Source organism: Diospyros lotus, chromosome 5, assembly GCF_014633365.1.
Source record: "Diospyros lotus cultivar Yz01 chromosome 5, ASM1463336v1, whole genome shotgun sequence".
NCBI classification, from domain to species: domain Eukaryota; kingdom Viridiplantae; phylum Streptophyta; class Magnoliopsida; order Ericales; family Ebenaceae; genus Diospyros; species Diospyros lotus.
In genome coordinates this window covers 742,104-766,738 of record NC_068342.1, presented here as the reverse complement: position 1 = coordinate 766,738, position 24,635 = coordinate 742,104, and the positions used below count along the sequence as shown (strand labels likewise).

Genomic DNA, 24,635 nt, shown 5'->3' with positions numbered 1-24,635 from the left:
TCAATGAATTGGAGTATGACGTCATCTTTTTCCTCAGTTTTATGGTAAGTACTTGTTTGGTCTTTTCTTTTTGGGTTAAAATCCGATGAACTTTTCAAAATTTATAATTTAGGGTAGTTAATTTCTTATTTTATTTTAATTAAGAATCTCATTTATTATTTTTTTTGAAAAAATTATATTTATATTTTAAAAAAATTACAATTATTGTTTGATAATCCTCATATGTGATATCGGCAAGTTTATATATCTTTATAGAAACATACGCACTTAATTCGTAAATTCATGTATAATTATCGATAAGATTTTTGTTTACGTGATTCAATATTAGAATTTGTTTGTTTCGAAAAAATCTTAACAGGGAGTCAACAAGGTTTGGCAGAGAATACGATTGTCTAGAAAAATGTAGGAGTTGCCCGATCCACTATTTGAAAGATTTCTATAGAAGAAAATGATATGTAATATAAAAATAAGTCAAAAATTTCAAATTTTCTAGGAGAAAATGATATGCAATACAGAAATAAGTCAAAAGGAACATGAAAATTTCTTTCGCATGTGCCCTCCAAGTTTGGCTCGATTGAAGAGATTATAGTGTGAGAGGTATCTCCGGAAAAATTGGCCCAAGAGAACCCTTCCGGGAGGAATGCTTCTTCTGCGGACTATCTTTTCTCCAAAGCACTCCCCTTAAAGACATGCTACAACAATAATATCTCAAAAGAAACAAAAGAAAGTACCAGGCAAATGGAGCGACCTCTTAAATAAGCCAAAAAATCATTATGAAAGCTAAAACCTCGTATTCAGTGAACTGTTTGTTTGGCAGGCACTGAGAGAGAAACGACATTGCTTTCTAAGTTGGGATCAAAGGCAAAAGAAGCAACTGTCAAAACATGAGCTTCCTTTGCATTTTGAACTTTGGATGTTCTGAACAATTGGCCACAACTACAAGGCAAGAATGAGAGAGATTTTGTTACAGTTGGTCCTGTTTATTTCCACACTGATGATTTCTTATCTTTTCTTCCAAAAATCAAGATCAAAGAAGCAGAAAAAGAAATGGCCACGGATGCTTTTGGAGTCCATTCAATTCAAATCCTCAGATTCAAGGAGTGTTTCAAGCTTCCAACATGAAGAACATGCTGTCCCAAGGCGACTTTCCGGTTTCCAAGCTCATCAACCACACTCAAATCCTTGCATACATCTACCTTGAACTGAACCAGGCCTTCTCCCTTTGGAGCCAAGGAGATCTTCTCAAAGCCCAACAAATGCTTCTGTGGTGAATTATGTACAGAAGGGGGGCTTGAAAACAGGAAAACAGTGTGGCTGCCGCCCATTTTCCCAATGTTTCTAACTCTAAGAAGGAGGTTGAAACCAAGATTTGCACAGGTCTGCTCTGCAACATCGATTGACTTGCAGACCGATGATCGACAAACATGGCCCTCTTCCAGGGGGACAGATACTGCTTTAGGAGCTTGGACTAACCGGTGCTTGAAGTCTGAGAAGCTGAGTCCATCCCCAAATGTATAGACAGTTGGCCCAGTGTAGAATCGATATGTTCTGCCAGGGTAGCCAGTGGCAGGATCCGGCCTCATATTCATGTTTGTCATATTGACCTTATCTGCATATGACTGTGGATACCATGACAGTGGCAGCCTCCCACCTGCAATCAAAAAGGCCATTAAGAAGTTCAATTTTCTTGCATTGGCAGGCTGTGAAAGAAGAAGATTCAAGTTCAGAGTGTGTTCATGGACTCACTTGGATTGTAACGGCCAAAAATTACATCTGCCAAGGCGGCACCACCAGCTTCGCCAGGGTACCCGATCCACAGGATGCTGCTTATTTTGTCATTGTCTTTTGCAAACTGTACGTCCATGCCACCTCCCGACATTATGACAAGAATAACAGGCCCTTTCGATGCATTTGCCACTTGGGTTACTAGAAGTTGCTGTTGTCCCGGAAGAGTGAGGTCAATCCTGTCAAGGCTTTCTGCTTCTATGGACTGGTCTGCACCCATGACTAGAACGGTGGCATCTGCCGAGGCTGCTATCTTCTTAGCATCGTCTACTTGGGCCGTGCTGCAGGCAGGATTGGCACAGCCGGGGGCATAGGTTGTCTGAACTGATGCTGTGAGGCCTTGCAAAGGAGTAACATACTTGCAGGGAATGCCTGCATTGATTAAAACCTGCTTTTAGATGGACTAAACGCAAAACTCGAATCCTGTTCTTCTAGGCCTGTGTTGAAAACATATACCTTCATAGTTGCCAATCATGGTGTGTGTGACATTGGCATTAGGGCCAATTACTGCCAAGGACTTGATGGCAGTGACCGATAGAGGAAGTGAACCGGCAGTGTTCTTGAGCAGCACGGTCCCCTGCCTTGCGGCCTCCCGGGCCAGCTCCTGGTTCGCTGGGGTGCACACATCTTTAGGCCCGAGCTTCCCATAGAGTTGCTTGCTTGGATTACCATCGAAGAAACCAAGTCGCATCAATGTAGCAAAGTTGTTCGAGATAGCCTTATCGATGACTGATTCATTGACCAGCCCTTGTTTCACTGCCCCATTGGTGTATTTGCCTAAGAAGGACCCACAGTTGAGGTCCAGCCCTGGTGCATCAAGTTAGTCAGTTCTTTGCTTTCTTTCTTTAACACAAGACAAGGAAAGACACAAAAGCCATCAATTGTGGCAAAAGACCTTAATATCTTATCCGGTTGTCAAAAGCTAAAGAGATTCCAATTGAAGTACAGTTAATGACTGGCTGGGCATGACAATAACATACTAAAAGTCTTACCAAATTTTGTGCACATTATCTGTTATTTATTTGAATCGAACTAATCCGGCAATGGGACTTGCCCAAAAATCAAAGGTGGGTAAGGTTGGTTTACCTGCCAATAAGGCCTTGGCAGCAGCCTCTTCAGGGGTCTTGGTGTAGTGTTGGGAATTAAAAAACACATCTAGGGAGTCACAATCAGAAACTATGTACCTGAAACAGAGTCAACCCATATATGAGACTCAAAGCCAATCAAATGATGATATCTTTTAGGGCACATCATGGAGAGTACTAAATATATATATCGGGTACCCATTTAGCTTCCACTGGCCACGGATCACGCCGGCGAGCAGGTCGGGATCGGCACACGTCGGCTTGCCATTCACTTGGTTGTAGGAACACATCACACTGGCAACATTCCCATCAAGAACACAGCTCTTGAAAGGGGGCTGGAACGTGTCATCCATATCCTGCTTTGTCACCTAAATCCACCACAACAACAATGACATTTACATATCTTGACCGGAATCCATTCATTTATTTATTCATTCATTCATTCGTGTTGGTTTATCTGACGAATGAGTTTTACAATATTCGTCGTCTACTTACGATGGCATTGAAATGATAACGATCGACGCCTTTCCAATTATCGACGTCATAGGCCGTGTAGTGTTTACAGCAGGCAGCAACCTTGAGCCGCTGGGTGTCACCATCATCCCTCTGCTGCAGGCCTCTAACATAGCCTGCTGCATACTTGCTGGTGAGAAGTGGATCTTCCCCCGGAGTCTCCTGCGCTCTCCCCCATCTCGGGTCCCGGACTATGTTCACATTGGGTGACCAGTATGTCAATCCAGCTAAACCTACATTGTACATTGCTCTGGCCTCAGTTGACACCACCTGCATTCACATAAATGCCATTCTTTTGAGCTCTTTAGCAGAAAATTTTCTCGTGCAATTACCATTTTCTCACCTGCCAGAAAAAATGTTCTTTACTTGCAACTACTTTAGCTAAGCCGTCACAGTCAAATGGGAAAGTGGCAAGAGATTTTCAAAGAGCAGTAACTATGGCTCCACCTACTTTCTAGAAGCAACCTAATTGGATCTAATTCCTTCACATTTCACATCTCAAACTCTATCCTAAGACTCCATGGACGAACTGCTTTATTCCAGACTGTATTCTGTAGCCATCAATGCAGCGTCCTGCCCACGACAACCCGTTCGGCTCAAGTTGCAGCCATTATTCATCAGAAAAGCAAAGAGGGGATGAATAATTCCGTTGGGATGTAACACAACTTGCAAGCCAATAATCAAAGAGAAAGGAACTGATGGCGACTACGCATATAACATGATTATGTTGTTTGTAATTTGCATTACTCTGATGGTGACTCTTTTTTATGTAACGAGATTCCAAAGACTACCAAAAGCCTCTGGTTTCAACACATTCAACAAACACCAAACTAAGCTTCTAAAGAGAAAAGGAACTTAATCTTCATTCAGATTATCTGAAATGAAGCGTGGAAAAGCAGTAATGAAAGAACCAGAGAGGAAGGCATCTTCTTCTAGTTCTTTCAACAATCCGGAAACCAATCACAAAATGGAAATGTGGATCCAAACCAGTAATGAATTCGAATCCAGGAACCACAATGGCAGAGAGAAGAACATACCCATTTCCAGAAACAACTCTTTAGACATATAGAACAGATCAAAAGCGAATATATGGAGATACCTTCCCAATGGCTTCGAACAGAGAGACGTTGAAGGAAGCCGCGGTGAGGATAACCTGAGGGAAGCTGGTGGCGCCGGGGACCAAGCTGGAGAAATGGGTCCCCGGACCGACATTGGAAACGCCGTGCAAAGCCTCCGACCACCACTCGTACTTGGGAATCCCGAGCCGGCTGACGCTTCCGGCGGCATTCACCAAGAACCCAATTTTCTCCGGCAGCGTCAGCCGCCCCACCAAGTCAGTCACCCGCTCCGCCACCCCGGCCGCCGGATTACAGAACTTGAAACTCGCCACCCCGGGATTCGCAGCCGTGTCACAAGCATAAACCGGCGACCCCTGGCCCGAAACCCGGCCCGTGAAACAGAAGAAGATGAACACCAAAATGTTGAAACAGAGCAACTGGGCAGAGCAGGCAGAGGCCATTCTTGACCTTTGCCAAGAAAAGCTTCCAACTTGGAACGAGAAATGGGGTACGAATAAGAAGAAGAAGGAGGAGGAGGAGGAGGAGAGTTTGCTTTTATAGAGATAAAAGAGCTTCAAAAACACATGTTGCTTTGTAAGCAGCCCGTGAAGGATGAATGTAAACTAGCCTGGGAAGGAGGCGGCCCTTCAATTAATTTTCCAGAGTGCCAAACACAGCACAGTGCCTTGGATTGGATTTTCCCTTCCACTAGGCTTGAACCGGGGAAAGCCCGTGAAGGATTTTCCCTTCCATTATAGCCTTTGCAACTGTTGTTTGTTTCCTCGGAAAGTTCTGCCTCACTTCGCTCTGCTGATTAAATTTTCTTGGATGGACTGACTGTCTGGATGGAGAAAGAAATCTACAGGGTTTAATTAATTAATTAATTAATGGATGAATCACTGTTTCTGTAACTCACGTGAAGGGTAACCGGCAGCGGCTGGGATTTCGGCTTCAAAGTAGCCCGGAGAAAGCCATTATGGAAGCTAATTCCTCTCTAGGTTTAATTAATTAGTTATTCCATCAATTTTGATACCAATGGAGGATAAACACCTTTGCCAAGAGCCAAGGCTTTGCGTGACCTAGTCCTGGAGGGACATGTGGAAGCGTTGGGTGTGGAATGAATGAAAAGTATGGGAGATGGGCCAACAGCAATCACGCTCGAAGTATCGTGGATAACTCTAAAAGTAACCCGACCTGTGTCTTGTCCAGCTATTGGGAAGAGAATGGGGACAAAATAAAAGCAAACTTGGATTGAATTGAATTAAAGAGGGGAGCATAATGCCATATTAAAGGCTTAACTAGCAAGAGAGAGTTTACATTACATGGCTAACCTAAGCCATCAAATAAACAATACTATATATTTCATTAACATATGACTAATTTTAATCACAAGTATTGGGTCTTTCTCCAATTTGATAAATCAAAGTTATTCACATATATTGTTTACTTACTACTTTTTGATAATTAATTAGTTGTAGGGTAGTTGCTTGCTTAAGGGAAGGGGTTGTTCTTGATCTGATGATTGGACAACTAGAGGGACACAAATCCAGACCCATGACTGATGATGAAATCCATGCAATGCAATGCAATGGCTGTAACATATCAAATAAAAAAAAAATGTTTAAACGAAAGGGTGCAAATAACATTCTAGAAAAATATAACAAAACAAACACAGAAGTGGGAAGTGGAAAGGGGAAAGGGACATCCCAACTTATTATATTCTTTCCAAAGTTAACAACTAATGGCACAAGTGCCCATTTGAATAAAGATCACATGTGACATCTATTTTCTTTTTTTATTGTGAAAACTTTGAGGAGTAATAAACACTATTTAGTCTGACATATTTTATCTTTTTCTAAAATTATGGTCTATCTCTCTTCAACATCTTACAATAATTTAACTTTTTAAACGTGTGCGGTGAATTACCTATTCTATTTTTAGATATTTAATATTTAATTTTTTAGGGGGTGATATTTTGTTTTTCAATAAAAATAATTATAAAATTTTATTTAAAGAGACAGGTATGGACAAGAAAAAAAAAAAATCTATTTGTCCCAATAGAAGGGTAAATAATAATTCAATATTTAATTCACTAACCTAAACTATATAAGTCACTAACTATCTGCTAGTTAAACTTGTACTCTGTCATCAAAATTAAACTTAGTTAAATAAAAAGATATTACTTTAATTTAAATTAAACAAAAAATATATATTACCTAATATATAGATATATATATATATATGTTATATGTATGAGGGTGCAGTTGTCAGAGAGATGAAGGCCCGTGATTAAGAGAATGGCCTCCAGCTGCACACAACAACTCCAAGTCGTCCTCACACGATTACAGCGGGGCCCGCCGGAGCATCTCCGCGGCGGCACTGACACGGCGGACGGAGTGGGGGTCCTGCGGGGCCAGTGCCGCCCCACTTATCAACCTGTCCATTTCCCCCCGCCGTGCATGGCAACTTAGGTATCATTAAGAAGAATAGTAATTAAATTAAACAGTCCGGTTTGGCCAGAGGTGGCGATGGGATCTCCGGCGGACGGTGGCGATGGGTAGATTTTAGGACAATATTATTGGTTTAGTGTCCTTTGCCTCCAAGGAAAGGCATCATCATTCCATTTCAAGCCCCCTTCCTTTTCATCCATCTCAAAATTACTTATTTTTAACAATTATCCGTAGAGGAGTGACTCGTGACAAAGATGTACAAAAAAATATTAAAATATAATATTTATTTATATAATATAATAATATAATACATAAAAGTTGTTGGATGAATTCTTAGGAATAATATAACTGCTTCATTGCACATATTTGAGAATTTAAGATGTCGTGAGATTATAGATTTAATTTTGTCTCTATACAACATATCTTTATATTCATATTAAGTCAAAACGGACCATGAGTTTTAGAGAAAGTGAAATAATTTGAATTAAAGACTATCTATAATTGAGAACTTTTCGAGTTTCTCCTCTTATTTGAAAAAAAAAAAAGTTAGATGATTGTAATTAAAAAAAAAAAAAATCATTGGATGAGAGAGACGTGATGTTTGATTCCAAGGAAGAAAACAGCTGGTGCAAAGCAACGACTTGGAGAGGTCCAATATAGTTTACACACACACAATGAGGGATTAGATTAGATTAGATGGTGGTTGAATGAATGTTGCATTATCTTCACAAAAGCATCTTCTAGTTATTCACCAAATCTAAAGATTCTAAATCAATCAAATTGATATTTATGCATATTTTTTATATATATAATAATCGTTATAACATCTGGCAATCTCATTAATTTTATGAGTGAGTGAGTCTATATTCGATCTCTTATGTTTTGAATATTTTAAAAGATATTTTATATTAAAATATTATATAAAATTACATGTTATTAAAAAATAAAAAAACATAAACAATGTCTTTGAGAATGAGCTTTCTAACAAATTAATGCACAAAATCTAGGAGATTGGGACTTGCTGCAATGCCTTGATGATTTTTTGAAAATTTGGCACTTTGATCTCTCTCTTAGTAAACTTTAATGGTCAAATTATTAGTATTCGATAATAATGGTCGAGCAAAATTTTGGCCAAGAGCCTTACTTGGGACATGTCCCCAAGGTACGATTAGGGCATAGTATTCGACAATAATGGTCGAGCAAAGTTTTGGCCAAGGGCCTTACTTGGGACATCACCTCAAGGTACGATTAAGGCACCGCATCATGTCATTCAATCATGTTGGTGAGCCCATGCCTCTTAGTGGCAAAGGCACAAGATTTTATCGCATGACAAATTTGGATACTAAGTGGTGTTCAAGCAACTGATCAAGATTGTATTATATGTCAACTCTTTATTGGTTTACGTGTCTCTTTGGATCGATTCATGTGATGTTTCATTGGATTGACTTGTAGGCTGATTACTTATTTCTATTAATATTATAATAATATATATATTTTTATAATAAATTATTTAAAAATATTATTATTATATTATGTATTATATCGATATAAAGGTATAATGTATGTAAAGAATGTCACTCTAAATATGTAAATAACATTTCAATAGATTATTTAAAAACAATTTTCATGGAATCGGTAGCCATGATTTTGACATTTTGTTTGTTTTGTATTTCCACAGCCAATTAGAACGTACATGGTGGGCTACCCATATTGGGTTCCCAAAGTCCCTATTTTAATCTAATTCTTAATCCCCATTTCCCTAGAAATTTGGTTTCTAACACTGCACAAAACTTCCCATAAATGTTAATTTTAGTGACATAAATAAATATAGAGACAATTGGATGAGAAAAGACTATAATCATCTCTTAGCTGGATTAGTAGTGTTTATAAAGGGAGACTAATTCCAACTAATTTAATGTTTGTTTAGAAGAGGTAGGTAGCTAGGGTACATGGGAAAAGACAGAGAGAGCCAAAAGGGTTGGATTTGTCAATGGCAGATAGATCAAAATGCCAAAACCCAGGACCCATATGGTGTCTGCCTGTGCTGTGCAGAAGTGTACCCAGTTTTAGCCCTCAAAGTAACCCTAAGATAATAATATATAAGAGTGATATATATATATGCAGGATGAGAGTGACAATGGGACCTCTGCTAATTATTGTTGTGTGTGTGTGTGTGAAGAGATTCGCTTCAAATTGAAGCCATGTGTGGTGATTGTCTTCTTTGAAAGAGTTTCCATATGTATGGCTCACTTGCTTGCTCCCACTCCCCACGTAATCAATTGCCAAGGAACCTTTCTATATTATATTTATTTATTTATAAATTTATTCTTCACTTTTCTTTTTTTTACTAATAGTCTATAATGATAATAGTCTATAATGATATGTTACATATTCTATCTTGTTAACTAAAGTGTGACACCTAGCCTACCAACTCTTTTGTTATTCAGTAAAAAGGTTCACGTCTAAACGTTTTTATTCGAAGTTCAAAAATTTCAATAAAAAATTTTGTAAGGAAGATCAAGCATTGTAAGTTTGGTCAACACATTTAACACCAAAAAATTCGTTATTATTTATCTTCACTTCTTTTTCAAAACTAATTTAATCGTTAAAGATTATATTAAATAACGAGACCCTATATTCGATGGAATTTATACATCTACCAACCATTACATTCATGCATCTAATCTATCTATACCTTCAAAATAATAACTTTTGTTAACTTAAAAATATACTTTGTCTTGCAAAATGTACTGTGTTTAAAGATTAATTTATAAATACTTTAAATGCTAAAAAAGTCACTAATTGTCCATAAAAATAACGCAAATTACAACAAACAAAAAAAAAAGCAAAAACGAAATTTACCCTTATAAAAATACTGGTAACTACAATATTTTAGGGCTGGTAGCCAGCCAACCTCATCTTGGCAGTTGGGGCATCTTCCACCCTCGACTTATTTTTTTATGACATTGTAGGGTGCCCATCTAAGTCCACACCCAAACAAAGTTATTTTTTGATGAAATTGAAGGGTACCCATCTAAAGGTTCAAAACCCACACCCAAACAAAAGCATGGAGGTACAAGGAGCTAAGGGGGGCTGGACCTACCCATGAAAGGCCTGCATCCACGTAACAACTTGATTGCAAATGTTGGATGCAGATAGGGTTGGCCCACACCCCTCCAAGCCTAATCTTCACTTTCTTTAGGATGAGAATTTCTAATCATTGTTGTTATTACGAGGGAAGAGTGACCTTTATCTTTGAGAGATTAAATTTTAATTTATAAATATTGGGCTCATTTTTAAAAAAATTACAAAGAAATTCTAAATATCACATAAGAGTTTGTCTGGTATATTAAAAAATTGAAATATTGACAATTCTTAAATATTTAAAGAATTTATCTAAGATCGTTAGCAATAGAGTGTAACGAATATATATATATATATATATAAAGTTATCAAATAATTATAACCTTTTGTTATTTGGGATATCCTTTCTTGTGGGCCCCGCTGCTTGATCTCATAATTTTTTATAAAAGAGATAAATTTGAATTTGATCCAACAGAAAGTGGATTCAAATTTAAAATCAAGAAGTGGATTCAAATTTAAAAATTTAAACCGTCAATCACTTTCTGCTAATCACTAGGACAATTCTAAGGGATTATAACATCTTGTTATTTGACTGGTAATACTAGAGATCTAGTGCAATTGACGTGTATATCTTATACAAAGTAAACTCAACCATGACAGTGTTCAGGCCATGATAGGCCTCAACTTGCTTTACCAGGCCTCGAGCTTATGCTGACATGAGTAAGGGTCGTCTACAAGGCTCAACGCAAAGCAATCTTCTTCAAGATAGAGTTATCTAATTGGACTAAATTTATCTCCTAAAATTAAGAGATAAACTTGTGATCAAAGATTACTTCCTATAATCTAGTGATTTGTTCTAATCTCAACAAACTTAGAATAAATCCCATTTTCCTAAAGGCAATCGTAGCAACAGAAAAAGTTTATCAACTTCAAAATATTTAAGATAATTATTCATAGTTGTTATCTTCCAAGAAAATATTATTCTAAATAAAGAATTAGTTCTAAATTACTGTAAATATTTAAGATAATTATTCATAGTTGTTATCTTCTTCTTTTCTTTTTCTTTTTTTTTCTTTCTATTACTCCATCTAATATATTTATTTCCTTATAAATACATTAGTGGTTATATTTCCACATCATCATCACCGACCAACCCTGAAGTTAACCTGAAGAGCCATGGGAACCTCTAAAAAAGAAGGTTGCAGATGCCAAAGGAAGGTTTTAATGCTATTTTTGGGGGTTGGGGGGTCCCAGTTGCAATGTAATTTGATAAACTTTCCATGAGCTGACCACAAGAGCATGATTGGGTTGTTGAATGAATGGCACTAAACTTAGGGTATAAGCCACATTTTGCTAACTCATTTCAAATGCCCCACATGCCATTGGTCTGATTTTGTAGGCCCTCTTGGCAACTCTTCTTGCCCTTTTTGCAAGCTTTGCTTTAACTTTATTGATATTAAATGTTATTTGGATATTTATTGGTAATATTATTATTATATTTTATATCACATTAATATAAATATATAATATATTTATACACGAGGTTCATTAAAAGTGTCACAAATATTTTTATTAAGGGCCTATTCAATTATTATATATTGAAAAATCATTCAAGTAAAAATATATTATAATGTAAAAATATCAACAATTTAGTACTATCATTGCTATCTATAGAATATTCAACTTATTCGGCTCAGTTTAAATGTTTGCATGAAGATGGGCCGAGTTAATATACTTAGTTGGCTTACACAGAAAATGGGCCCAGTTGTAATGTTTACCTGTAGATGGGCCGAGTTATACTGTTTAATCCAAAAAAATGTAAGTCAGCTTAATGGGCTCTTTTATTTTTTATCCTTTGATTTAATTTTTTTAATTAAAATAAAAACAGGATATAATATAAATACATTTAAAACAAATCCTTAATGGATCCTTAAGTCTGAGCCCAGAGATGCAAACAGATCCTTAATGGATCCTCAATTAACCACATTTAGAACAAAAACAAGTTCAAAAATAAAAAATAAATAATACATGGGTCATTAAATATTTTTTGTTAAAACAATAGTTTACTCTCATCTACCTTTTAACTTCTTTTTTTTGTGTGTAAGATTACATTTTTAAACTTATAATTTTAAATCAATTTAAATTTAACTATTTATTATTTCAATTGTGCATTCAAATCTATATTTTTAAACTAATTTAACTTTACCTTTTCTCATTCATATTATAAGCTAAACTTTTTGTTAATTCAATTATACCCTAAACCTACATTTTAGAATCAATTTAATCTTTATATTTTAACAAAATCAAAACTCACTTTATTTTTTTTTTTACACATAAAAATATAATAACTCAAAAATTAAGTTTAAAAACATAATCAAAATAATAAAAAAAATAATTATCACATAGAAAAACACATACAAAAATATAAATTTAGCCTTAAAACAATTGTGTAAGTGAAATTAATTAGGCTGTTTAGATCCCTAGCTTGACCCGAATAAAAGCGCCCAATTAAAGAAACGCTTCAGCACGAAATGCGATGACAAGGGTAAGGGGACTGTACCAAAGCTTGTTAGCCGAGGTAAAATGTTAAATTACAGAGCAGAGCATAGCATAGCATAGGGCATTTAGCATGGCTCTACTGACTGGACTGGAAACAACAATTATGTTCTCCATTTAACAGACGTTGAAGCACAGGGATATCATTTAACAAATGTTGTCCATTCTAGTAGGGATTCACGTATATTATAATACCCTTAATACCCTAGACAACAAGATATCATTTAAATGAGAAGTAGAAGGTTAAGGGAAAATAATAAATATGCAGTTGTCTTCATTAAGAATATGGTAACTCCCAATTCTCATCTGACGCATAAAACAATATTGCAATAAGGAATATGCTATGCAAGATTGACTCCGCGCTGATGTATCCATCTTCTAAGCAACAAACCTAAAAAGAGGATAATATGCAAAACTGAAGCAAGGTTATAAGGATATGTGAAATTGCCCCAACATTTGTCCTATGAAGCAGCAGCACAAGACGGGTTTTGAAAGTGCCAAAACCACCAAGTACTAATTTTAAATCGGGAAGATTTATTATTCATGAGACCACCAATGACCGAATGATTATGATGATGCACTGGAAAATACATCGACAGTTGTTCATGATGATATGGCTTTGTATAAGCAACAAGTTATACCCACAATCATTACAATAAACCAAGGCTAGTCCAGCAACCTCTTTTGCCACACTTGAGAGACTGGACCGTAAAGGACTCAATGAGGACATGATTCTGAACAAGCAACTCCAATTACCATCTCATGCACAAACAAGGACCTCGACGGATGTATTCCTCAAAAATCTGCAAGTTTCATGTAACAAAAAAATGTCCAAGACATGAGGGATACACATGCTCCTTCCAACTTTAAATATTTGCAGAAAAAAATTTAAATCGTACTGAAGGATGGAAGAACACACACCTTTACTTGAAGTTGAACCCACCAGGTGGGACTGAAACATCACCCCCTCCTCCAAAGCCAAACCCTGGTTTGGAATCATCACCGGGAGGAGGCATTGTATCATCATCATCCTCCAACCAATATGTCTCCAGAATCTTCACTGCCTTCTCGTAGATCTCACTGTTGTCATGAGTCTGAAGGTTCTCAATTTTCTCCAAACCATCAGCATCATCGATCATTTGAGCATAGAGATTCACATCACTAGTACGACCCAAATTCTTTTCAGCTTCCCCGACCTTTAAGATATTTTCAAGTCCTTCCAAACAAACTGTTACAATCCTTGGATCTGGACATACAAGAAGATCGCACAACGGCTTGATACATCCTTGGCTCACAAGGTACCTGTCACCAAAACCAACACGGGACTCAAATATTGAAATACAGTAGCACATAATTCCAACAAGGTACAAATTCATATTGATCGCATACTTAATTTGTTCATGAGTACCACCAGATGTAGCATTTGAAATTGCCCATGCAGCCTCTTTCTTGATATCAAACTCAGCATTCTGGAGCAAATGCACCAGAGGGCCAAAAATATTGGCCTCAATCACAGCCTGTGGAATTTTAAAATCATATGTCAATCATGTTTAAATAACTGAATTGACAAACAACACTGGCGGTCAATCATAACCCAGAACTGCCCTAGATTTGAAAGAAGGAATGAGAGAGAGAGAGAGAGAGAGAGAGAGCCATTGCCAGCATAACTGCCCTAGATGAGAAGGATGGATTGCTTTCCACTTACCTGAATTTGCTCTTTGTTGCCAGCGGTGATGTTTGAGATTGTCCAACAAGCTTCCTTCTTTATACTCTTCTTGTAGTTGCTAGTCAACAGGTTCAAAAGACAGGGCAATGCTTGATGGTTGATAATACACTGGCACAATACCAAGAAACTTAATTAGTTTTTAATTTAACAAAATAGAGAGCTTAAACATCAAATTTGACACTAAGCAACACTTGTTTGGACTTGACACAACCAAAGAAAGACACCTTAAAATAACATGTAATGCAACGAGGTATAGCTACACATAAAGGGGAGAATAAAATATGAAAGATATTGAGCACAAGGATCAATGGATGTAATACAGCTAAGAAGTATACCATATATAACAGAAATCACATAGTGGTATTTAATAAAAAACCAAAAACTTTAAACATCAAATCAGTAATAAAAAGAAAAAATATAACATGATATGATTAATTGCCTAATATGGTCAATACAAGTATACAACTATCAGTGTCATTGCTAATGTTAGATCTGTCAGTTAACATCCATTAAGAAAAAGATCTCTCCCTTTCTTTCAGAAAAAATAGACAAAAAGGTCGTTTTTAAAGCTATGGCTAAGCAATAGTCTATCTAAATCCAAAATTCTTCTAATGCTTTAGCAGTCCAGGATTCTTGTAATTGATAGGAATAATTAAAGATTAATTGGGGATTGTATGTTATTGCTTTCTGGCATCGCTTATAAAGAGGGTTTGAAGAATCCTTGTGATACAACTGAGAAGCAATATGTCAATGTAGAACATGTGGATTTTGGGTAGGTTTGCTATCTTTTGGAGCTTATGGTTCATGAAGAAAAAGTGGAGGCTGATTTAAACGAATTAACTTTCAATGACAAAGTTTTCAGAATTCAAACAAATTACCACCCAATTAACTGACCCAGTACATTTTGGATGCAGGATGTCACACTTTTATCCCAAATCCAATTTTGAATCTAAAGTATGATATATAACAAGAGAAATGAGAAGAAATAAGCGCACTTCCAGTTGCCCAGTACCTGAGTTTGCATGTCATCTCCAGTGACAATGTTACCAACTGTGCGAAGGGCAGGAATTAGAACTGAAGGGGAAGGGTGACTGAAATTCCAAATACAATGAAGTATTAGGGCACATAAAAACTGAAAGAGACAACAGAAACCTACAAACAAATAAATCCAAGTATAGAAAACAATATCAAATACCCACAGTAAAAGCTCGACCAGCCTGGGGCACACTCCTGCTTCAATGACAGTTTGGATTTTGTCATTTGTGCCATCTGAAAGATATGATAGGGCCCAACATGCATCTGTCAAAACTTCTTCATCATTTGAGTGAATAAGACGCTCAAGAGCTGGGAGTGCAGGCTTCACCTGAGCAATTGTTTTAGGAGAAAACAACAAAAACACCAAAACTAGTATGTTAACAAACCTAACAAAAGGGTTAATGACATGCTTGAGCAAAAGACATGTAGGCCAAATTAGACATATTAATAGTGCTGTTCTTCAAACTTGATTTAACCATCTGCTGATTCATTTAGTTTCCCTAACAAAGTCCAGTATCAAAACTGATCAAAGAGCAAAAGCAAATAAATTGCATGGTTCTACATAAAATGGATCTCCATTTTCTATGGCATTCTGACAACCACCTATTGAAAAAAGTCAACTACACATACCTCAAATTTTAGTACACACTGATTAAAAATACAGTAACCATATCAAGTGCTGTATGTACAAAGAAATAGACACATAAGGATTTCCAGACTCGTCATCTCCGTATAAACCACAAAGTAACACATAAAAATGAAAACAAGATGCACCTCCTACCTGATCAAAAGGAGGCTGTGGCTTGCCCCTACAGAAATTTGATAGTGTCCAAGTCGCATTTCGTAGCATGGAAAGCTTGGCATGCTCATTTAACTGAGCCAGCAAAGGAAGCAAAGCTCCATGGCCAAGGACAAGATCACGGCATTTGGGAGAATCACCAGCAACATTTCCCAATGCCCAGACTGCCTGTTAAGAAAAGAACCATAAACCATCAGTTTCACTTGGAAATGTTTATTGCCTTCGGACTGTCCAAAAGCAGGAGTCTTTATCAACATAATGACAAGCAAAAGATACAAAACCAGTGAACTAAAGTGAACCATAAAAAAAAAGGGTACCTGCTCCCTAACATCACCACTAGAAGAAGCTAAAAGTGTCACAAAGATTGGAACAGCGCCATGGTCAATCACCACCTTGGTGTTCTCAGATGTCCCAGAAGCAATGTTTGTCAGAGCCCAAGCAGCCTCAAACTATAGAGAATTAAAGCACAAGAATGTTAAAATGGAACTGCATTCAAATCAAAAAGAACAATGAACGAAGATCAAATGACAACACACTACAGACCTGAAGTTGAGGAAAGTCCTCCCTTGTAAGAAACACAACAAAGCGAGGTACAACACCTGATTGAATAACTTCCTCAATTGGAGGACTGCGTTCTGATAAAAACATTGAATACAAAATTTATAAATCCTTCACACCACAAAGAAAATGAGTCTTAAATTACAAATTTTTATAGTAAAATATAGATAAACTAAATGGGTAATACACCCCTATAACTACCTATTGACAACAATTTCCGAAATTGGGTAGTTGCCTCTAGCTGCAAGTTTGCATCGTCAGACCAAACACCTGCTACCATCGCAGGCAGTTGCTCTAACTGCAATCAACCACAAATATAAAGCAACCCCATAAGTAACCTTAATGTCGATAGATTCCCATTACTCACCAAACCCTCAACATGACAATACCTCAACTGCAATAAAAAGAAATAAACAGCTAAATAACCATGAGTTCAGCACCAATTCACAATGGGTGATTAAAATCGCAAAATAGTTGAACAGGTACTAGTTTCGTTTTCCATTTGTAAACAGAAATGTTCTCTTTGGGAACTTAAATACACTTCCATAATTACAAATGATCACTAGCCTTCAAAACAGTACGAGCTGCGGAATTAGATTCAGAATAACCTTAAGTTCAAAATAATTTCCAACTGGAGTTGGTCCCAAAAAAAAAAAAAGAGAATACAAGAAAGAAATAGAAATGAAAGAAAACAGATGCAGAAAGCGTAGTAGATCCACAAAATCTCACTCCGTACGAGTACTATTCAGCAACAATACAAGCCCTAACCAGGTACTAATCAGAAACCGAAGATTAATACAATCCAACCAATACAAGCAATTAAAACGAGATTTGGAAGGAAATAGAAACGAATTATAAGTACCAGTACCTTCTTCTCAACAGTCGATGAAGGTTGAAGTGTGGGAGAGAGCGGCTGCTGATTAGGCTGAAGCCCCTCGCGTCGCTTCTTCTGCAAGCTCTCCTCTCTGCGGTTCTTGCGGATCTCGACCATGTTGTCCTCCCTCCTCCTCCTACCTTCTTCCGCGTCGACAGCCACCTTGTACCGGTTCCGGCGAACCTCGACTCTCGCGGTTGGCCTCAGCGACATGGTCAACGATCGATCGAAGAACAGGCTCTGCAAATTCACAAACCCTAGATTGATATAGAGATGGATATGGATACACACGGACGCGTACGACTGCGTATATGTATCGAGAGAGAGAGAGAGAGAGAGCGCAATTGAAAATGAAGAGGGTTTTGGGAATTTGATTTCAGATGGAAGAAACAGGAGGATTTATATAGGGTTTTGGAGGATTGGGGGTAGTGATAGGAAAATGGGCATGGATAGGCTCTTATTTACGGAATGGCCCCCGAAATTTGAATTTAAAGATGAGGGAAAGCCCTACCGTCATCTTGTGTTTCGGTTTTCGCAAGGCATTTCTTACCAACGGCAAGGCGGGTTGAAAACGCTATAAAACGGCACCGTTTGTCATTAAACGACCGCGCAGGTCTCACATCTTGCCCTTATCATATTACTGTAGGTGCTTTCTTGGCAATATCAATTCTCTAGTTACAATTATTATTAAACAATTTCTGGCCACTAGTTAGCCGTTACGCCGCCGGGCTCGTTTGGATGCCCTCCAAACCCTAGAAAATAAAATGCCCAAACTGCCCTTATACTTTTACTTCTTTTTAAGTGATTATTTAATTTTTTTATTATTTTAATTATATTTTTATATTTATATTTTTAAATTAATTTTATTTTTATTTTTTACTTTTTTTATAATAATTCTAATTTTTAATTATTTCAATTACGTTCATATATCTATATTTTCGACTCAATTTAATATTTGTACTCAAGTCAATTTTTTACGTACATATATTAAATTATTTCAAAAATATAGTGACAAAATATAATTAAAATAATAAAAAATTTAAATTATCATAAAAAAAATAATCAAAATAAAAGAGTTAAATTGAGTATGAAATATAGGTCTAAAAATATAGTCGAAACAACTAAAAACTTGTATAGATACACAAATAAAATGTTACCAAAAATATAAATTTGGCCAAATAAAAGTTCTAATCAAACCCTAAATATATATATATATATATAATTTTTTTTAAAAAAATATTTTATTCACTATCAATTATTTATTAGATATTATAATAAATTCCAAATTTTTAAAAAAATATATTATGCATTTTAAAATGTAAAAAATCATACATCTTCAAAAATTTCTTTTAAAAAATAATAAATAAATTACAATCACTGCAGCATCCCCTTGAAAGTGAGCTTTCATTGGAAATTTTTGATTTCTTGTTACTTGTACGTCCATATCACATGCCACCCATCTCCTACTTTTATTATTTACGTAAATATCAACTTTGGTGTGCTGAAGCATCTTTTTTTTTTTTTTTTTGTCTCAATCTATAATTTAACCGCCATACTTTTTTTTTTTTTTTTGTAACTATTTAATTTTTTTACTTTTTTATTACAATAATGAATTTTTCAAGTGATTTAACCTCATTTACTTTGACGTGTGATAATTCAAAATTTTTGTTATTTTAATTACATCTTATACATTTTTAAGTCAATTGCAAACATCATCAATGTATGGTCCACTTACATTTTTGAGGTGTACAATTGATTTAAAAAAGTATGATCCAGACGTATAATCAAAATAATAAAAAATTAAGATTAAAATATAAAAAAAAATCGAAGTATAAGGATTAAATTACTTAAAAATACATTATTTAGAGGTGTAATCAAAATAATAAAAAAATTGAATAATCACACGAAAAAACATATAAAAGTACACCGATAATAATATAGATTTGACCATCTTTTTTCTTTCTTGTGCCAAAATATGTGATCTCTACAGAACAAGAAAAATCTTACCATCGTCATAATCTATTAAAATTTGTATTATTCTTATTTATGCATAGGTATATATAAATAGTTATTGAATTAATCGAAATCCATTAACCAATAAAACTAAACTGAGAAACAAAATTGAACCAAATCAACCGATTAACCTAAAAAATCAAATTAATTGATAACCCAAAAAATCAAACTCGAATCAATTAAATTAAAAAACACGCAAAATAAAAAAAAAACGATATCGTTTTATAAATATTGAAACAATGTCATTTTAAAATTCAGTCAGTTCTATTTTTCTAATTAAAAAATTAAAGCGAAAACTAAACTTTTGAGATAAATTAATTGTATAGAACCGATAAAAGAAAAGAATTGAATCAAATTGATAAGATGGATCGATTCAATTAAATTAGTTCAAGTGAATCAAATTTTTGCTCTTCCATAGTTACTTGTATATTGGAGGAGCTAACTCTATTTTAATTATATATATGTAATATAGTCATAAATAACGACTTATGATTTGCTAATGTGATTTAATAAGTTAGCTGTAATGCTAATTGTGTATATTTCGCTAGAGGGCGTAACATTAAACCCAAAAACATTGACTTCAAAGATTTTGACCTAAGCACACATTAATCACGCGACCATCAAATTTAGTTGATAACTCTTTCACTGTTCTACATATATAATTACTAAATGATTGTCACGTGCTTTACAAGTGGAAGAAAAAACAAACAAAAAACTAATAAAAAAAAAACTCATTTTCTCCTTTAGGTCACTGATTTTGAAAAAATTATTACTTTATAATTAGGAGTGTGTAAAAGTTTAATTTAATTGAAATAATCAGACTGAGCCAATCTAGAATTGCCAATTTAGTTCGGTTTTAGCTAAAGTCGATTCGATTCAATTATCAAATTTGATAATTCAATTATTTTAGTTTGATTTATTTTTGTATCGAAAGAAATTAAATCAATGTATGTGATGTAGACACTTCACCAACAAGCATATACCACCCAGTCAACATTTATACTCTATTGCTCATATATTAGATATTTCTTATTGTTTTCATTCGTCCCACCTTATGAAATTGACGTTTTTTTAATTTTATTTAATGGGTATTATTTAATTTTTAAATTAGAATAAATGCATCTATCTATCTATTCTATTATGAAAATAAATTATAAATCCATAATTTGAAGCTTATTAACTTCATCTATTTTAGTAATAATTATCATTATTCGCGTATTCTAATGATAATAATTATTGAAGGGATAAGAAGACGTTAAAGAAAAAAAAAAATCGAGAAGGTGTCTGCGTGAAAGATGAAGGGATGTCGTCGGAGAAAAAAAAGGGATATCTTTGTTAATCATATTTACGGACACTTGCTTTACACAATTTATTGATTAAATAAATAAATATTTAATATTTTTATTTTTTTAATTAAAAATATTTAAAAAAATCTTCTATGAGATGTCACATAACGTTTTTAATAAAATACAAAGATATTTTTATGATTCTCCTATTATGAAAGGGAAGACAAATTGTAAATGAAGGTTAATAATAGGGTGGTGGAGCCTAATGGGTTGGAGTTATTTTCTTATTTTTTGGGTAAAATTGTAAATAAAAAATATAAGTAATGGTAGGAGAAGAAGTGGACAAGAATTTGCCGCTTTTGGGAACGAAATTCTCTCCTAATTTAGTCTCTTTCAACCGACCACTGCCACCTAAGTCCCTTCCCCACGTCTTCTCAAATTCCTCGCATACTACACAAATTCTAGGCTCAGAGCAAACTTTCGGTCTAATTAAAATAATAATCAAATTAAATTAACTAAAATTGTCTGTTTGACTTTGATTCGAGTTAGTGGGGTTTGATTTTTAATTTTGATAATTTAAATTATTTTAATTTTTGTATTAAAAAATTTAAAATAATTAAACCAACTGTAATATTATTTTTATTCAAATAACACTTAATCTTCCTCAAATAATATTTATTTTTTAAATAAATAACATTTTTAAACTAAAATTTACTCACAAAAATTAATCAAATAAAAATTATGCTTAATCGAGTAATATTCATTTTACTCACATAACACTTATTTTTAATTTTTTCAATTAATTAAGTTTTCTCATATTTGTTTGAATTTTTCAATCGATTTAATTTTTTTATATTTTTTTAATTTTTAATTTATCTGACTAGTTCAGTTCATTTTTTTTACACAAATTTGATTATTTCAATTTTAATATTTCAAACAATTTCAAATCGAATACTTATCCTTTTAAATTCCTGTAATAATTTATTTATTTTAGTCATAATTATATACTGATTTTCTTTGGTGTATATATATACTGAAATTTGTTAACAAATTTTAAAAATATAAGTTATTTACTAAAATTGAAGAATATTAGTAGTGCCAACTTGACATATGTAGAATTTTTGTTAGTTATATGTCACAATCCCAAAATTATATTATAATTTTGAATGATTATTAAACTATGAACCACCCAAAACACGAGTAAGATGATGCCTTAAATAACAGACACACTCACTTGCACCTCAATGATGAAATAGTATAGATGATCATCGCATACATTCATTCAAGAGGTTGGATTATCGTAAAATCATAAGTTCAGGAGCGTGGGTGCTCAATTGGGCATGGACAAAGTGCGATATAGCCAGACGACAAATAAGGTTTTTAACCAAATTCTTTTTTTGTATAAGTGAACTAAGAAATAAAACCGATTTTAAATACCAATAACTCAAATGGATCGTTTTGGTCGAATAATCAGGAACATTTCGATCAATAATAAAAAACGTCAATACAATTTAGTTCGGTTCAATTTGATTTAGTTTTGGATGTTTCCGAACAATGTCACCCCAACCCGATGAGCAAACTCCACTAAAACTCCCACTTTTTTTTCGATTTTTCTTGCCAAACGGGCTTTTATTATAATTACACAGTGATTTAGAAATCACGAAATCTGCCCAAATGCTTGTTCAGACTTTATTGTTCAAATAGCTTTCATAATTCTTGACGAGTGCCAAACAGAGCGCAAGGGAAAGCTCAGAATGTCGAGCGTCGGATAAGCAGAGATAAATATCTGGAAGCGGCGATAAGGAGAGAAGCTTTATTACGCAAAGGAAAGGAAGAACGAAGAGGCCATCCATAATTGCCAATTGCTTTTTACTACAAGTCTTGAAAGGACCGGAGCCATGTTAAATTTTACCTAAATTACCCCCCAAATCTTCCCATAATCCCCCTTCTATCCTAACTACAATGGTACACGAGAGGAGGAGGGGGGGGGGGGGCAGTTTTACCCTACGACGCGGCTCCTCAGCAACGGGAGCATCCGGTGCGCTTCGATGCTTTCGCGCTGGACGCGCCGTCGTGCGATCGCTTCTTGGCCGTCGGATATTCGGTCCCGTAGTAGCCGGCGAGATCGGCACCGAACGTCTCCATGAAGCTACGCTGCAGGTCCTCCAAACTCTCCTCCTGCGTTTAGAAGGAAAAGTTTTGTAATTACGCCAGAGCCTCAATGATTAAGCGTAATTACAGCGGCGCCCCGACGGGAATGGAATAATTATGAATTACGTACCTCGCCCGTGACTTTGTTCTTGTCCATCATCTTCAGCAGATCGTACATGAAATCTCCCATTCCCTGTTTCAGAATTTCTACAAACTTAAGTTGGCAAAAGGCAATAAATCGGCAAAAAAATAAAATAACTCGGCGATGTTTGTACGGACTTCGTCTTCGTCAAAGAGATCGAGGACGCCAGCGTCGTACATTGATCTCTTACCCTCGTCAGACAACACTGCAAAGAGAATCATAACGGTTCATCAACGTCCGTCAATTGACCGAAAAGATAAAAACCGAACCGCACAAAAATATCTAAACGTCGTTAAAAGCTTCCGTTCCGTCACCGCACCCGAGTACGCCTCCTGAATCTTCTGAAACCGGCTCTTCGCTTCTCCGGCCACCGCCGGGTTCTTCGTCCACCTGTCCGGATGCCATTTCTTCCCATCACCGGCGCCGCAACGAGCAAAACGATCAAATCAACACGTATCCAAGAAAAAACGAAAAAAAGACTTGAAATCTCTGCGAATATGCATAATTACAGAAGAAATCGAGCCCTACCATGGCGAGCTTGCGATAAGCAGAACGAATATCGCAGAAGGAGGCGTCCTTGCGGATCCCGAGCACCGAGTAGTAGCAAGATCCGTTGGATCCTCCCTCCCGGTCCATGGCCGTCGTCTTGCTCTCTTCGAAGAGCAAGGGGAAGATCAGAAATTTGAGAACGGAGCTTACTCCGCTATACCCTACACCATAGACGACGTGGACGCGAAGTATGTTGAGAAAGAGGACGTCTTTCAGAGAAAGAGAGAGAAAGATGATTTTAAGGTTAAAGAGTTAAAACTCTATCACAATGCGGGCGAAAATATCTGGCGCTTTAAGCCCCAACGAACCTTCGAGAGATTTCGGACTTTAAACGAGATAGATATTTTTCTTAATGGTATTCGGGATAGCCACCGGTGATCCTTGAAATTGCGGAACTGCCACCGGGCGGCTTGACACGGTTACTTCTTGTGACGTTGTTTCTTCCCGGGTCGCCTGGCTGCGGTTTCGGATCCTAAATGGTCTCTCGCCAGTGGCTGAATGGGTTGAGCCGCCTTGGTTTGGGCCTGGGGATTCATGCAATTCAATTGGAAGGAGATTCTTTAGTTGCGTCCAAATGTCAATTGGAAGGAGTTTACTTCATCCAATCAATTTCTCAATCCAAAAAAAATTGATAGATGAACAAAATTTTGACGACGTGCATAAATTATCAATTGAAGAGTTCACAATAACAACTACTCTTCAAGAGCTTTAGTGCTCAATGGCAAACATACCAATAGATAATCTAGAAAATGGAAGACACCACCACTAAGGGCCTAGACCCGCGGAACTAAATATGAGCATTATTCAAAAAAAAAATTGATTTTTCAAATTAGATCAATCTTATTTGATTTTCGATTATTTGACCAAAAGGTTCGGGTTCAAAAATCTATTTTCAATTGTCAATATGGTTATACAAAAATAAATAAATAAATAAATAAAACTCGAACTAATCGAATTATTAATGCTCTTTC

At 35.6% G+C, this 24,635-nt stretch overlaps 3 protein-coding genes across 3 annotated transcripts; all 3 read right to left on the bottom strand.

Moving 5' to 3' along the window:
- Window positions 1–746: 746 nt before the first annotated feature.
- Window positions 747–5,444, bottom strand: LOC127802397 (beta-xylosidase/alpha-L-arabinofuranosidase 2-like). The gene is made up of 7 exons (XM_052338185.1): window positions 4,483–5,444; window positions 3,366–3,653; window positions 3,069–3,238; window positions 2,872–2,969; window positions 2,242–2,592; window positions 1,747–2,157; window positions 747–1,651 (listed from the first exon to the last, which is right to left on the bottom strand). Exons 1-7 carry the CDS (start codon window positions 4,900–4,902, stop codon window positions 1,080–1,082), a joined length of 2,310 nt encoding a protein of 769 aa, XP_052194145.1. The 5' UTR covers window positions 4,903–5,444; the 3' UTR covers window positions 747–1,079.
- Window positions 5,445–13,016: 7,572 nt separating this feature from the next.
- LOC127802396 (importin subunit alpha-2-like) lies at window positions 13,017–17,906 on the bottom strand. The gene is made up of 11 exons (XM_052338183.1): window positions 17,518–17,906; window positions 16,851–16,947; window positions 16,635–16,726; window positions 16,409–16,540; window positions 16,074–16,259; window positions 15,457–15,620; window positions 15,270–15,348; window positions 14,237–14,365; window positions 13,921–14,048; window positions 13,453–13,833; window positions 13,017–13,334 (listed from the first exon to the last, which is right to left on the bottom strand). The coding sequence occupies exons 1-10, from the start codon at window positions 17,734–17,736 to the stop codon at window positions 13,455–13,457; spliced, it is 1,605 nt and encodes a 534-aa protein (XP_052194143.1). The 5' UTR covers window positions 17,737–17,906; the 3' UTR covers window positions 13,017–13,334; window positions 13,453–13,454.
- Window positions 17,907–22,607: 4,701 nt separating this feature from the next.
- Window positions 22,608–23,944, bottom strand: LOC127802395 (uncharacterized). Its single transcript, XM_052338182.1, has 5 exons — window positions 23,644–23,944; window positions 23,435–23,522; window positions 23,253–23,320; window positions 23,104–23,166; window positions 22,608–23,000 (listed from the first exon to the last, which is right to left on the bottom strand). Exons 1-5 carry the CDS (start codon window positions 23,749–23,751, stop codon window positions 22,842–22,844), a joined length of 486 nt encoding a protein of 161 aa, XP_052194142.1. The 5' UTR covers window positions 23,752–23,944; the 3' UTR covers window positions 22,608–22,841.
- Between the last annotated feature and the right edge of the window lie 691 nt (window positions 23,945–24,635).

Coding starts and splice junctions, on each gene's coding strand:
- LOC127802397 (XM_052338185.1), bottom strand. CDS start 4,902: ATGGCCTCTGCCTGCTCTGCCCAGTTGCTCTGTTTCAACATTTTGGTG. Junction 2,970..3,068: donor GGCCAGTGGAAGCTAAATGG/GTACCCGATATA, acceptor ACTCTGTTTCAG/GTACATAGTTTCTGATTGTG. Junction 1,652..1,746: donor TTTTGGCCGTTACAATCCAA/GTGAGTCCATGA, acceptor TTTTGATTGCAG/GTGGGAGGCTGCCACTGTCA.
- LOC127802396 (XM_052338183.1), bottom strand. CDS start 17,736: ATGTCGCTGAGGCCAACCGCGAGAGTCGAGGTTCGCCGGAACCGGTAC. Junction 16,727..16,850: donor TCGGAAATTGTTGTCAATAG/GTAGTTATAGGG, acceptor TGTTTTTATCAG/AACGCAGTCCTCCAATTGAG. Junction 15,349..15,456: donor AGGCTGGTCGAGCTTTTACT/GTGGGTATTTGA, acceptor TTGGAATTTCAG/TCACCCTTCCCCTTCAGTTC.
- LOC127802395 (XM_052338182.1), bottom strand. CDS start 23,751: ATGGACCGGGAGGGAGGATCCAACGGATCTTGCTACTACTCGGTGCTC. Junction 23,321..23,434: donor GATTCAGGAGGCGTACTCGG/GTGCGGTGACGG, acceptor TTCTCTTTGCAG/TGTTGTCTGACGAGGGTAAG. Junction 23,167..23,252: donor ATCTCTTTGACGAAGACGAA/GTCCGTACAAAC, acceptor ATTCTGAAACAG/GGAATGGGAGATTTCATGTA.